At 42.9% G+C, this 14605-nt stretch overlaps 1 protein-coding gene across 1 annotated transcript in view; it reads left to right on the top strand.

Moving 5' to 3' along the window:
- TBC1D19 (TBC1 domain family member 19) overlaps window positions 1–14605 on the top strand; it is a 67542-nt gene that overhangs the window by 32802 nt on the left and 20135 nt on the right. The window contains exons 12-14 of the mRNA XM_029046601.2: window positions 4519–4593; window positions 5754–5816; window positions 12250–12334. Of these exons, the coding sequence (XP_028902434.1) occupies window positions 4519–4593; window positions 5754–5816; window positions 12250–12334 (223 nt within the window). The remainder of the gene's footprint in view (window positions 1–4518; window positions 4594–5753; window positions 5817–12249; window positions 12335–14605) is intronic.

Below are 14605 nucleotides of genomic sequence, written 5' to 3'. Positions count from 1 at the left end.
TTAGAAGAAAAATGGAAAGTTTTAGAAAACCTCATAATTTACAAGCCATTTTATGGACAGTCAGGGAAAGCAATTAAAATTTAAACGTGTTTCATATAAGCATATGTACAATTGCATTTTCACATTCTAAAAAATATTTTAGCAATGTTTAATATTTTTCATAACTCATGTTTGATGGCTAAAATTTATGTTTTATTTAACTGAAGCAGTACTCTAAATCTGATTCTTTGGATTTGTTTTCATTAGTGAATATTTTGAACATATAGTTTATCTTTAGATTTGATCCAGCAGACTTTGTGTGTGTGTGTGTGTGAGAGAGAGAGCGAGAAAGAGAGAGAGAGATACGTAGTTACTGTTTAAAAATTCTCTTTATCTTCTTATGCCCATGGTGTGCAGGGATTCTAAAATCCCTGGACCACGTCTGTGGTCTGCAGCCATCTTACCCATCATTATTTATCCTGAATTTTCTCGGACCACTCTCCTTGGAAGTTTGATTTTGACATATTGGGTTTATGAGTACTCCCAGCCTCCGTGCCTTGTTGAGCCTGAAGAAGAAATTTTCTTAAATTGACCATTTCAGTCCCCAGCCCAAACTCTCCTCTGATAACCCTCGCCCTGCTACCAGTTGACAATGTGGAAATGTGAGAGTGGCCACACCCCTCTCCTGGGGGCGAGCCCCTCAACTGAAAGGCTTCTGGGGGCCCAATTTCTGATCCTTGGCAACAGGACAGGAGCGATTGTCCTGGAGATCTCCTCCTCCTTCCTTCCCTACCCTGTTCCGATTAGTGGAAGCCATTTCCAGCCAGCCCCAATACAGAAGTGAGCTCCTCCTGTAGACAGTAAATTCCTTGAGAAGCAACATAGCCCATTGGAAAGAGGCTTGTCCTGGGAGTCAGAGGACAGGGGGTTCTAATCCTGGCTCTGCCATGTACTTTCTGTGTGACCTTGGGCAAGTCACTTAACTTCTCTGTGCCTCAGTTCCCTCATCTGCAAAAATAGAGATTCAATACCCATCTCCCTCCTACTTAGACCGTGAGCCCCAAGTGGTACTTGATTATCTTGTATCCCAATGCTTGGTGCATTGTTTGGCACATAGTAAGCACTTGACAAATACCACAATTATTATTACTCTAAGCAGAGAAAGTGTCTATTAACTGTGCTACCGTGTACTCTCCCAAATGCCGAGTCCAGCGCTCTGCTCACAGTAAGTGCTTGATAAATAGTATCAAGTGATAGTAACAAACCACCAAATCCGGGGATGGAACTAGATGGAGCTCAGGAGGGCTGACAACCTTACTCCTGGGACCAGAACTGGGACCTCTCAGTCCTGACTGGCCAAATACAGCCACAAAATCTGCCCTCAGGCAGGGCAATCCCTCCAGCGGGCCACTTTTTTTTTAAAATGGTATTTGTGTGCTTAATATGTGCCAGACATTGTACTAGGTGCTGCAGTAGATACAAGCTAATCAAGTTGAACACTCTCCATGTCACACGTGGGGCTCACAGTCTTAATCCCCATTTTACAGATGCAATAAACTGAAGCACAAAGAAGTGAAGTGACTTGCCCAAGGTCACCCAACAGATAAGTGGCGGAGCCCTTCTAATGCCCAGGCCCGTGTTCTATCCATCAGACCGCTCAGCTTCTCATCTAAGGCGATCAATTTTGGGAGGTTTATGCGATTTTATGAGAAAAAAATACAGATAGGGAATTTGGTCAAATTTTTGACTTTCCAGTCCATTTCTACAAGCATAGAAATGGCCATTTTAATTATACTGAGTACTGGAAGTGCCAGGTGGATAAACTGATAAACGTGTTCACTAGGACCCATCTGTAGAATAACAGTGAGAACTATGGTTTTTGCTAAGCGGTTACTGTGTACATCGCACTATACTAAGTGGTAGGACAACCAGGATAATTGGGTTGGATATGTCCCTGTCCCATATGAGACTCAGAGTCTAAGTAGGAGGAGGAACAGGCATTGAATCCCCATTTTATAGATGAGGAAACTGAGCCATAGAGCAGGTAAGTGACTTGTCCAAGGTCACACAGCAGGCAAATAACAGAGCGGGATTAGAAAAGAATATTGGTCTGTGCTGACTGAACCAGCATATTTAAATATATAGAAGAGATGATGGCCTGGAAGAAAGTTGCCTTGGAAAATTAAATGTTGGCCTATTCCTGTCATGGATCTATGACCCAAGGCCTATTCCTGTCAATGGATCTATGACCCAACCAAATGAACTAATGTGGGAATTCCATATTCCAGAACATGTTTGTCCCTTGGAGCTGACCACAGAGTTACTGCACCGTCAGCAGTCAGTGGTTTATAAACTATTTGTCCTTCTGTTCCGTCTTCCGTTGGGTTCTCAACAACCCCCAGTCTCAAGCCTTTTGTTTTTATCAGATTGCTTTTTCTTTCTGTCGGCATCCTGAGTGGTTTTTCTTAGTCGTATTTAATTTTCTACTTAGTCTGGATAGGAGATTGAATTTAGTTCTCTGTTATGTATTTCCCTTTAGAGAGTTTGTTGCGTTTCTTCATCTCATTGTCGATTGTCCTCATACTCATTAATTTTCCTAATACTCGTCCAGCAAATTTCTCATTAAGAGGGGACACTTTACTTTTCACTCCTGTATATTTATACTTGGGCCACCTGTATAAAATCCAGATGGGAATTCTAGAAGCCAGGAATTTTATTAGTTTTTTTGTATCTTAAAGAATTATCTTTTTAGGGATGCCTATCCCGACACACTTTTAACATAAATGTGTGTGAAGAGGTAGAAAGGCTTTGGACATTTTAGTGAATTCACTGTTATCTTAGGAGAGATAAAAGAAAAGAAAAAAAAGTGATGAAAGGGGAACAGATGTTTTCCAGGGAGGTTCCTAAAAAACACCTCCTTGGCCTTATCCACCATGGTGAGGGGAGGACAGATTATTATTGTTATTATTATTATTATCACTGTAATCATTATTGTTATTATCTTATTAAGCACTTATTATAAGTCAAGCAATGTTCTGTGTGTTGGGGTAGGTACAAGTTAATCAGGTCGGACACAAATCCCTATTCTTGTTCTGGATGGGGCGCACAGTCCAAATAGGAGGGAAAACAAGCAGTTAATGGCCATTTTATAGTTGAGGAAACTGAGGCCCAGAGAAGTTAAGTGGCTTGCCCAAGGTCACCGAGCAGGCAAGTGGCAGAGCTAGGATTAGAATCCACGTCCTTGGACCCCCTGGTCCATGCTCTTTCCCCTAGGCCACACTGCTCCTCTTATTCCCATTTTATATATGAGGAAACTCAGGTATAGAGAGGTTTTTGTGACTTGCACAAATTCTCACAGCAGGCCAGTGGCCAAGCTGTGTCCTGAACCCATGTCCCCATCACATCTTCTTTCCACTTGGTCACACTGCTGCCCATCTGTGCAGTGTTTTTCTGAGGTTTATAGATGGCTGTTAACAATAAATATTTTTTAATTTGGGGAGTTATGGTTAGGGTCAAGCCAAAAATGTTGAATTCCTCCCAAATTATAATTTGTAGTTTACTTCACAGTCCTTCCAAAAGAAGTTTTTAATGGGATTTCAGTAATCTCTTCCTTGCCATACCAACATTTTAAAATGTTTTATATATGGTATGTAGAATTATTTTTAAAGTGGCATTTAATATGAAAATTATTTGGTGGGGGATGTCTTCATCTCCCTGTCCAAGTAAGAGCAAAATGAGCAGGTAGAAGCAGTGCTGCCTAGTGGATAGAGCATGAGCCTAGGAGTCAGAAGGACTGGGTTCTGATCATGACTCCTCCACCAGTCATCTGCTATGTGACCCTGGGCAAGTCACTTCTCTGTGCCTCAGTTCCCTCATCTGTAAAATGGGGATTAAGACTGTGAGTCCCATGTGGGTCATGGACTGTATCCCACCTGATAAGCTAGTACCTACCCCAGCACTTGGCACAGTGCCTAGCACATAATAAACACTAAACAAATACAATAAAAACAATAGAAGACGGATTTTCGATTATTCCATGTTTGCTTTCTTTTCCTCTTCTAAATGAAAGCTGTAGCTTGTTTGTCAGCATTTCAAAAATCTTAATATTTTATTTTGAAAAAGCCTTCTGTCAGTTCTTTAATTCAGTGTGCCTTTGGCACATCTTAGAGAAAACCTGCTTGTTCTGCATCTTGGCAGCAATGGAAATTAATTTTTAATTATAGTCTTTTAGCCAGATTTTTGTTCTAAAAGAAATCACCCTAAGGAAGTAACGCCAGGAAAATGCTGGAGAAATAAACAAAACTATAATTAGTTAAAAGATAGTAGAATGATCGGGGGAAATCCACTCTCATTATGGAACATACAGCTTTAAATGAAGCTTTTATGGTGTGTTGGAAGAGGTGAGTGCTAATTTGCTCATTCTCATAATTCATAAATTGTAAAAGTCTGTAATTTTACAATCAAAATAGCTGCTAAGACTAGACTCTCATTTTCAAGTGTAATCATTTCAATTTAAAAATGGTACTTCTTTCGTTTTAGGACATTTTATATTATGAGCAACTCAAGTCCAATGTCATTCAGCATGACCTTCTGGTAGATAGCTTAATTTACAAGGTGAGTAGCTTGTTTAAATGGAGGATATTTATTTGTGCTTCATTTATCACCCTTTTAAGTACTTCTCGGGCAACCGCAAAGTCCATGGCACTAAGACAGAGGTTAGGGAGAGTATTTGCCAGTCATGCTGTTTTAGAAAATGGTAGCACTCCAGAAATTCTACTTGGCTCACCCCATCAGTCAGTAAATTGTATTTTTATTGAACACAGTAAGCGCTCAATAAATATGATTGAATATGCAGTGTGTGCAGAACACTGTACTAAGCACTGGGGAATAACAGACACATTATCTGCCCACAACAAACCCAGAATCAGAAGGCTGAACCCCTGTGTCTTCCATGTTGGGCCTGATTGAGAATTGCTGTCTGCTGGGCTTGTAGTCTGATTTGGATATTTATGGAGAATGATGCATACTGGCACTGATAAGATTTGAGACTTGCCGCGAGTAAAGATGTTTATACACCTCTAAGCAAATGATCGTCCAAAACATCCTCTGAAAGCACTGTAAAGTGTTCTAATTACTGTTGTTTTAATGAGATGTTCATCCCCTTGATTCTATTTATTGCTATTGTTTTTTTCTGTCTGTCTCCCCCGATTAGACTGTAAGCCCGTCAAAGGGCAGGGACTGTCTCTATCTGTTACCGATTTGTACATTCCAAGCGCTTAGTACAGTGCTCTGCACATAGTAAGCGCTCAATAAATACTATTGAATGAACGAATAATTACTGAAGTATGTAATATGATAAGAGAGGGGAAAAACCAGCTCTATGAAGGACTGCATATGAGAAAACATGTCCTCCTAGGTGAGAATGGTTTGGTTCTCAACCCTGGTGAGATTGCATCAGAATTCTACATTACCTCTAAGGCAATTAGAGTTCAGAAAAACATAGGTAAATTTAAAAATAATCATGGTTTATGGAAAGAAAGAGCTGCTAGGAGGAAGAATTCAGAAACCAAATTACATATTCAGATTTCTTTGTATGTAAAAGTAATTCTACTACATAATATGTAGTAGTAATGAAATGTAATCCACCCACAAACCGAACTTGCCTAAGAAGTACCAAGGTAAATGAAATCTCAACACCAAAATTATTTTCCAAGTATAATGCCCACAAAAAATATCACTACTGTTATTTAACTACTTTATTTCTACATTTATAGGATGTTAAGCTGACGGCCAGCAATGATGATTACTATTTCGTATTTGAAGATTATTTATACCAGGTAAGTGTATACGTGGTGGAAAGAGGGGACGATATGGATTTCTTCTATTAATTGCACTCCATGATGAAATGGGTCTGTAGCGAGAGTGAGATTTTTGATAAAACAAGCCTTTAGAGAGGCCATTCGTTCGGCTTTTTATCAGACAGGCCGGATTTCAGTGAGTCTCACCCCTGTCGATATGGATTCAGCACCTGGTAACTCCTGGTAACTTCCTGATAACTCTTTTGTACGCGCCTCCCCCCCCCCCCCCCCCCCCCCCCCCCCCCCCCCCCCCCCCCCCCCGCATTTTGCTTAACACGGTCCGCTGCAGACAGTAGCTGCTCAATAAATACTATGATTGGATAATTGACACAGCACCAGCTGCCTTCCTGGATATTAAGTGTCCAATCTCTCCCCTCCTCGGCTCCTGTCTCTGACTCTCATGGCTCCGTAGCAGCTCCCGTTTCTCCAGGGACCTGGAGGTCAAGGCAGCGGCTCTGGGACAAGGGCGGGGATCTGAGACACCCCCTCCCTTCTCCCCTTCCCCTTTCTGCCCACCACGGGAACAGGCTTTAGGTTCAGCGGATTTCCACGAACGTTCGGTGGGATGTCATCGAGCCCTACAGCATTATGGGTCCATCACACTTGACATATGTCTGTTACTTCTGGTTACTAAAGGGACACCCCACAAGCCCATCAGATTGTAGAATCGATTCTTTTATCAATTATGGAGTAAAATGTTCCCACATTGGAATACAATTCTTTTGTGCCCCTTGGAAATGAATCATTTGGAGGAACACCAGCTCCAAGCAGAAGAGTTCATGGCTATTTATTTTGTCTTTTAAAATAGAACTGGTAGGTAGATGGAAAAGAATTTTAAGAGGTAAGGCGGTATTAAGCTGAATGTCAAGGCTCAGTGGTACAATTTGTTATCCCAGAAAGAGTTCTTGGAGAAAGAGCATTTCTGTTTGAACATGTGCTGTTGAAGAGAACTGGATAATAATAGTCTGATGCCTTAAACAGTTTAAAGCACCATCGTTACTGTTTGATTACCCTCGGGTCTTTTTTATCGTTACTGACAAACTGTCATTTTATCCTAAATGGGAAATGAACCAATTGACACGGAATATACTAGATTACTGGTTTTTTTCCTTATAAAATGGAAGTAGATTCTACATACAGATTTACTAATTTGTATTTGATTGCAATGTCAACAGAAATGTCATGGAGGAAATGCAGAATCCACACAGCAATTTTTACTTGATTAGATGTAAATTAGTCCCAGCTGTTAGGGTGGGCTTTTTTTTTTTTAATGATAGTAGATGAAGCCAAATGAGGATCTTTGAGGAAGGTACAGATATGAGTGTTTCCAAGATCCAGTGCTACTTGGTGCAGGATCACTGAAAAGTTCAACAGTTAAAAATTTTACCTAAAAACAGTTTCTAAATCAATTAGGTGATGGTTTCTCCAGTGAAACCGTCTTTGTAACAGCTCAGAAAAAGACATAATCCCTTAAAATAAATTCAGATTTGAAGGTTCTGTTCATAGTTGAATTTATCTTAAGGCAATTTTGAACCTTGGAGGATAAAAAAAATCTACTGCCTTGGTTATTTCAATATATTCCTATTATTTTTTTATGTGAAATTGAAATCATTTATCTCAGATAGGAGTTCCCAGTCTGCTAATCTGTTAATGGTCTGAAAAGATGATTCTTTTTCTTTTTTTATTCATAATTGGGAATGAAAATTAAGGAAGTGGTTGCCTTAGTTATACCCTGGGCAAAATGCATAAGCTTTGTCATAGTTGAAATGTAGGTAGGGTGCTCATCCCCACTCGCCAATAGGTGGTTGCGGAAAGATCTCATTTGAGATCTTCATTGTATTGAGTGGAATTAAAAAATCTCCATGTCTTTCTATAGGCTGTGCAGTTAACTGCATGTCAAGCTATTGCCTTGCTCACCTGTCAGTTTTTCCCTCAACCATGATATTAGAACCATAGAGATTGCTCTTGGAGTATTACAGTTCTGGGACCAGAGGTGCAGCACTGTGGGAAGAGGAGAGAGAGAGAGAGATTGAGATTGTATCTTTAGTCTCTTTTAAATGAATCCTTTTTAATGGGGATTAAAGTGTTGTTCATTCATTCAATTCAATAGTATTTATTGAGCACTTACTATGTGCAGAGCACTGTACTAAGCGCTTGGAATATACAATTCGGCAACAGATAGAGACAATCCCTCCCCATTGACGGGTTTACAGTCTAATCGGGGGAATAGAGTTAGCCAGCAGCCACGCCTGTGTTTTCTCCCGTTAATGTCAATGTATTTCTTCCTTGGTTTGGAGTCAATATCACTTTCATATGTGACTAAAAATAAACAAAATGTCACAGTATGCTGATCAACCAATCATTCGTATTTACTGAGTGGTTACTGTGTATCGAGGAGTCATATTTATTGAGTGCTTCCTATGTGCAGGGCACTGTACTAAGAGCTTGGGAGAGAACAATGTAACCATTTAATGGACACGTTCCTTCCTCACAACCAGCTTACAGTCCAGAGGGGGAGACAGACATTAATATAAATATATGAAATTACAGATATGTACATAAATGTACCAACCATTTAGGAGAGTTCAGTACAGTTGAGTTGGTAGACATGTTCTCTGCCCTCAAGGACCTTACAGTGGGTTAGCCCAGTGTTCTAACTCTGATGGAGGCTCTAAAGACTCTTGGAGGAACAGAATGAGAGTCGTCCTCCTCAACCTGTCTTCTCTTCATCAGCTTCTCTAACATAGAACCTTGACCCTTTATGAACCTTCTAAATATTCTTGTCGTCTGTATGTGTTCCATTAGTAATGTATTTCAGCACGATTACCATAGATGTATTTATGTCCTTCTTGAATGTATATTCTGCCTGGGCAGACTCCTTTAGTAATGAATTCCATGTTTGATGGTTGATTTATAGTCATGAGACTAGATGTCTAAGAAGGTAACCATCAAACAGTACAAAGGGTTCATTTAAGGTATCCTCTTGCCACTGTCGGTGTCAGAATATCAGGCTGGATGGACCATTAGCCCACCCCATCAATGGCTCTGTTTTTATTTTGAATATGATTACAATTACTGGGAAGTGATGTTTCCTTTGGTTTGTCTTGAACTTTCTGTCTTTAAGCTTCACACTGGGTGTCTCCTTCCCCTTCCCTAGCCCTCACCCCCCATGAATTTGGCGAACAGTAATCTTGTGTTTGCCCTGCCCACAACATTCAAGGTTTTGGGGGGCCTCAGCCAGGGTTTTGTCTTTTTAGACTGAAGAGGCTTAACCTTTTCAGGCCAGCCAGTTGTCCTCTAACGCGGAGGTGGTCTTGAAGAACCCTGCATTAGAGAAGACTATTGGCCATCCCCTGTGACTAGTGCTATATTCATTCAATAGTATTTATTGAGTGCTTACTATGTGCAGAGCACTGTACTAAGCGCTTGAAATGTACAAATGGGCAACAGATAGAGACAATCCCTCCCCAGTGATAGGCTTACAGTCCAATCATGCCCAGTGCGTGGTGATTTCTTCCTGCACCTTATTACCTTCTGCCCAGACAGACTTGCATCCTCAGGAACACGATTCCAAGTTCTTCTGTCAAGTTCTAGACAAAGACACATGACTGAGGAGGGTTGACTGTTACATTCTGTTACTCACTGAGGAATTGGCTTGTGATGAAATTTTTTCTCCTAGCAGTGTACTGTCATATTAACGATTCTCTTTCTGAAAACTGGGCCCTTCTTTTTAGAAAAGAACACAGCATCTTTACTCTAGGTTTGTTTACTTTTCTTATGCCTCACTATGCCTGTGCTGGCTTTTAACATCCCCTCTCTACCGAGAGCAGGGTGAATAGCTAGCATGTTTGGCAATATAGACTAGCTCGTAATTTCCCCTGTAACAATATTTAAATAATTTGTTTACGATAAGCCGTTCATCTTCTATGTTTATTCTTGAGAAATAGTTTCATACATAACAGAATTAAGCCTCCCAACCCAAAGCCGTTCGTAGGTTCAGAAGGTAGCGAATAAGTATTTGGCAAATGTACTTTCAGACTTGTTGAAGTGACTGCTTGAGTCAGAAACAGAGAGCGTCAGTCCTTTCTCTCAAACACCGTCCTTTATATTCAGAGAAGATACCACTGATGGTGAAATGCACCTATGGCTATGTTTTTAGCTGAAAAGGCTCATGGCTGAATTAAGTCTTGGCCACCTTTGCCCTCACAAAGACTGTCCCTTCAGTCAGTCGATCACTCAGTCACTGGTATTTATTGAGTGCTTCTGTATGCAGAACACTGTAGTAAGCAACTGGAGAACTACAGTGCAACAGGGCCAAGCTATCTATCACGTTTGTTGTTTGCAATACCCAGTCCTATTTTCACTTGTCTCCTTGCCCCGCAATCCGTAAAAAGTTTCTGCTCAAACGCCCACCTTATAACTTTTCAGGAAACTGAAAAAAAGCATGAGTGAAAAACACATTTTTTTCATCGTAGAATCAGCGTCGTGCAGTTCTGCTGCATTAATGGCACTGCCTGTCTTCCCAGCAAACTTCTTTACTGCCCTTCAGGAGGGCTTTTAGAGGTAAAGAAAACCATTGCTTCAAATGACCTCTCCTCCATCAGAGGGCGATTTTCACTTAGTAAGTGATAATGAAAAAGAATTACTCCAGCTAGCTTGCTTGAATTAGTTCCCTTCTTCATCGCAGCCCTCCCTTCCCACCCACCCCCACCCCCAAAAATTAAAGAAATGTGTAATGAAGCCATAATGATCTCAGATTGGAATACAGCCTGTTCTCCTGTCATGACAGAATTCGTGCTGAAGAAAACTTGAGGTACAGTGTGTACATCATCACGTACATTTCTTCTCACACTGCACTGGGGGTCTATTCAGACCTCTCTGTGTTTTTTTTGTTGGTTTGTTTTGTTTTTTTAAAAGTGGTATTTGTGTTTATTATGTGTCAAACATTGTTCTAAGTATGGAGCAGGTACAAGTTATTTAGGTCGGACGCAGTTCCTGTCCCACATGAGGCTCACAGTCTAGGAGGAAGAACAGGTATACCCATTTTATAGCTGAGGAAAATGAGGCACAGAGAAGTTAAGTGACTTGCCCAGGGTCACACAGCAAGCAATTGGCAGAGCCAGGGTTAGAACCCAGGTTCTTCTGACTCCCAGGCCCCTGCTCTCTCCACTGGGCTACACTGCTTCTCCAACACTGTATGTTGTTGGAAGAATGTCCCTTAATACTGAAAAAAACACACAGTATGGAAGATATGAGTTAGAACATAATGGGAAAGAAAGTATTAAGGAATGGCCTTCACTTGTCTCCTGTGTGATTGGACAAGTCACTTCTCTGCCTCAGTTACCTCATCTGTAAAATGGGGATTAAGATTGTGAGCCCCATGTAGGACATGGTCTGTGTCCAACCTGATTATGTCGTATCTACCCCAGTTCCTAGTATGGTGCCTGGCACAGAGTAAGCGCATAACAGATACCATAAAAGAGTGGTAAATGCAACCTATCCAGATAGACCTAGGCCAGTTTTAAGTTAGATGGTAGTAATATTCATTCATTCAATAGTATTTTTTGAGCGCTTACTATGTGCAGAGCACTGTACTAAGCGCTTGTAATGTGCAATAATAATGATGATGGTATTTGTTAAGTGCTTACTGAGTGCCAACCACTGTTCTAAGCGCTGGGGTAGATACAAGGTGATCAGGTTGTGCCACGTGGGGCTCACAGTTTTAATCCCCATTTTGCAGATGAGGTAATTGAGGCACAGAGAAGTTAAGTGACTTGCCCAAAGTCCCGCAGCTGACAGTGGCAGAGTCAGGATTCGAACCCACGATCTCTGACTCCCAAGCCCACGCTCTTTCCACTAAGCCACGTTGCTTCTCAGATGGTGACTTCTGTGGTTGAAATTCCGCCTAATCCAGGCCCACCCTTCTTCCCTAGAAGTATACCCGTCGACCGAAAGGACCTTCTGGGGGCCCCCTGAGTTTCGAAAATGATCAGCCCACGTAGATCCCGTGTCCATGCGGACCCCCACGGTCGGCTCTCCTCCCACCGCAGAGTGGGTTTCCAAAGACAGGACCGCCGACCCTTAATGGGGAGGAGGTTTTGCCACTCTACCCCGAGCTGGCCTGCACAGCCTGCTTTCTTGCAGGGGCCCGAGAGGGAGGGATGTTCCCATTTCCTTCTGCCTCCTCCGCAACAGGCTCGTCTTCACCAACAGCAAATGCAAGAGTGCAAGGTGTCCAGGAGATGGCAGTGCCTGTATTGAACACCGCCCGGCGACTCTACCCAAATTGCATTAAGAATTCCCGCTCGGGTCCGTTAAACCCCAACATCGGCCCGCGAAGAGTGAATGAAGTCGATGGGCAGCCTGTTGATGTTTGCCCTTACAGTGAACTATTCTTTCCCGTGTCACGCAGGTGTTACTTTGTTTCTCCCGGGACACATCCGTTTTGGATCATTTTGCGTACAACAGCGCTTCCCCGCCCAAATCGTACATAAAAGGTAAGAAATGATCTCGTGAAGCGGGGTGCTCTCTCGTTAAGGGTGCATTTTTTTGAAGTCTTTCTTCTGGAGATATGTGGACACCATTGGGGTTTGGCTGGAAAATTCAGCTTTAGGGAAAGGGTTTGTGAAATTTGGATTTCAGAGGGCTAGCATGTTTGTTTTGGTGATAGGTTGGAAGAGTGGATCTGTAATCTGAATCGGCCTTCTCAGACTTAAACTCAGAGTCAGAAGTCCTAATGGAACCACAGTGCTCACCAGTGAAGTAGAATTAATTCATTCAATTGTACTTATTGAGCGATTACTATGTGCAGAGCACTGTACTAAACGCTTGGAATGTACAATTCGGCAACGGATAGAGACGATCCCTGCCGAACAATGGGCTCGCCGTCTAAAAGGGAGAGACAGACCACAAAACAGAACATCTAAAGAGCAAAATCCTTAGGCCCATTCAGAGTATCTTGAGTGCCGCTTTAGATGTGAGAGCGCATTTATCGGCTCTGGAACTGTTTGATATGTGAAATGTAAATCCCAAACCATGGATTGCCAAGATTTCTGAAATGTTTAAGAGTTAAAAGTACACATTTCACTTTATGCTTTCATCATCGAAGAGTAACAGTCGGAAGCCGGAGTAAGGGATGCTTAAATTCGCTCTTCAGAGGAGCAGTCCAAGAAATCGATTTCTTGGATTCCAAGTTCTCCAAGGCTTCCATCTGAGCCAACTTTGGTGGGGTGAGGAGCAGTGATGACCCCCCTGGCCAAGTTACCATAAGGCCCCCAGGGACGAGGGTGGCGGTGCCGTTCACTGTCTGGACGGTGAGGAGCCACAGTCTTTCTCTGAGTACTAGCAAGAGCCCTCTGTGTTCCTTTCCCGCATTTCCCCTTCCCTGCCCCCTAAAGATAGACAGCAGGTGGGAACCGAGGCAAGAGGGAGCCAGGGGGTGCCAGAATTGGCTGTCTTGAAATGCCACCGCAATTCTCAAGCCTCAAACGGTGGTTCCACGGAGGGCCAGCGGGTTGATATCGCCACTCTGCCTGTCAGCCAGGGTACAGAGTTCCCTGACAGGCTTCTGCTCACAGCTCCAGCATGTACTGTGGTGGGGACTGCCATGTCTGCCAGGGGTGCAGCCCCTTTCATAATCCGACTGGCTCGCCTGAGCTTCCTTAGGCCCAAGGAAAGCCAGAGGTATTTATTTCCCCACTTTTGAGGTGCGGTCCAAGCCCCCACTGAGCCCAGATTGAGGAGCTCGACCAGGACTCTGTGCCGCCCCGGCAGCTGGGTGACCCGACAGCTATAGAAGTGCCCCGCAAGGGGTGGGATGAGAAGCAGTAACGTGACCCCGGAGGCTGAGGCCGCGGGCCAAAGCCCGGGAAGTGGCCACAGGTCGACTATTTCAAGCTGCAAAGCTAATGATAAATCGTTTCTACATGATAGAGCTGCCTGTATCCCTCTGGGTGGCATTTCACTTCCAAGATCCTCTGGTGTGCCTTATCATGAGGGACGGGGTGGGAGGGGGAGGGGGAGTCATCTGTTATTTCTACGCTGCTTCATGGTTTACTTCCAAACCGGGCCTACCTCTTGCGGCACGATGAGCCAGTGCGCAGTGAGACCGAATCACTAGGCAGCCTGTTCTATAGGTCCTTCTGTTGGGGCAGGTCAGGAAATAGTGCACTTCTGAATTTCCAGCCAGAGTAACTTGATCGGTCTCCTACTGGAGAATATAAACTAATATTGGCATCGAAATAGAGAACTCCTCTTAAAACCAGTGCAGCCCAGTCAGAAAGGCATCGTCGTGCCCTCTGCATTTTAAATTCATTTTAATCATGCTTTTATAGTAGGTGTGTGTTCCTAATGGGAGACTGTCACTATATGGCAGGGAATGTCACTGTTTATTGTTGTATTGTGCTTTCCTAAGGGCTTAGGACAGTGCTGTCCACACAGTAAGCACTCAATAAATGCGATTGATCGAATGATACGTGTCCCCAAGTGTGTCCTGAAAGAAACTGAACAATCGTCTGTTTCCAGCCCCCACCAAGCACATACAGCTCTCCTGTAACATGGGGGTTCTGACCCCTTCTGACCCCTGCAGTGAGAGAAACTGACAGTCCACGTGCCTAGGTCAGAACCATCCGCAGGCGCAGAGACCTTTCTTCCGCTATCAGTTGTTGGTATTTATTGAGTGCTTACTGTAGGCAGAACACTGTACTATGTGCATGGGAGAGTACAATACATTGGGGTTGGTAGACATGATCCTTGCCCACCGGAAGCTC

This window comes from Ornithorhynchus anatinus, chromosome 18 (assembly GCF_004115215.2).
Source record: "Ornithorhynchus anatinus isolate Pmale09 chromosome 18, mOrnAna1.pri.v4, whole genome shotgun sequence".
Classification (NCBI taxonomy): Eukaryota; Metazoa; Chordata; class Mammalia; order Monotremata; family Ornithorhynchidae; genus Ornithorhynchus; species Ornithorhynchus anatinus.
Note: the sequence above shows the minus strand (reverse complement) of the source record. Positions and strands in the feature narration are given on the sequence as shown.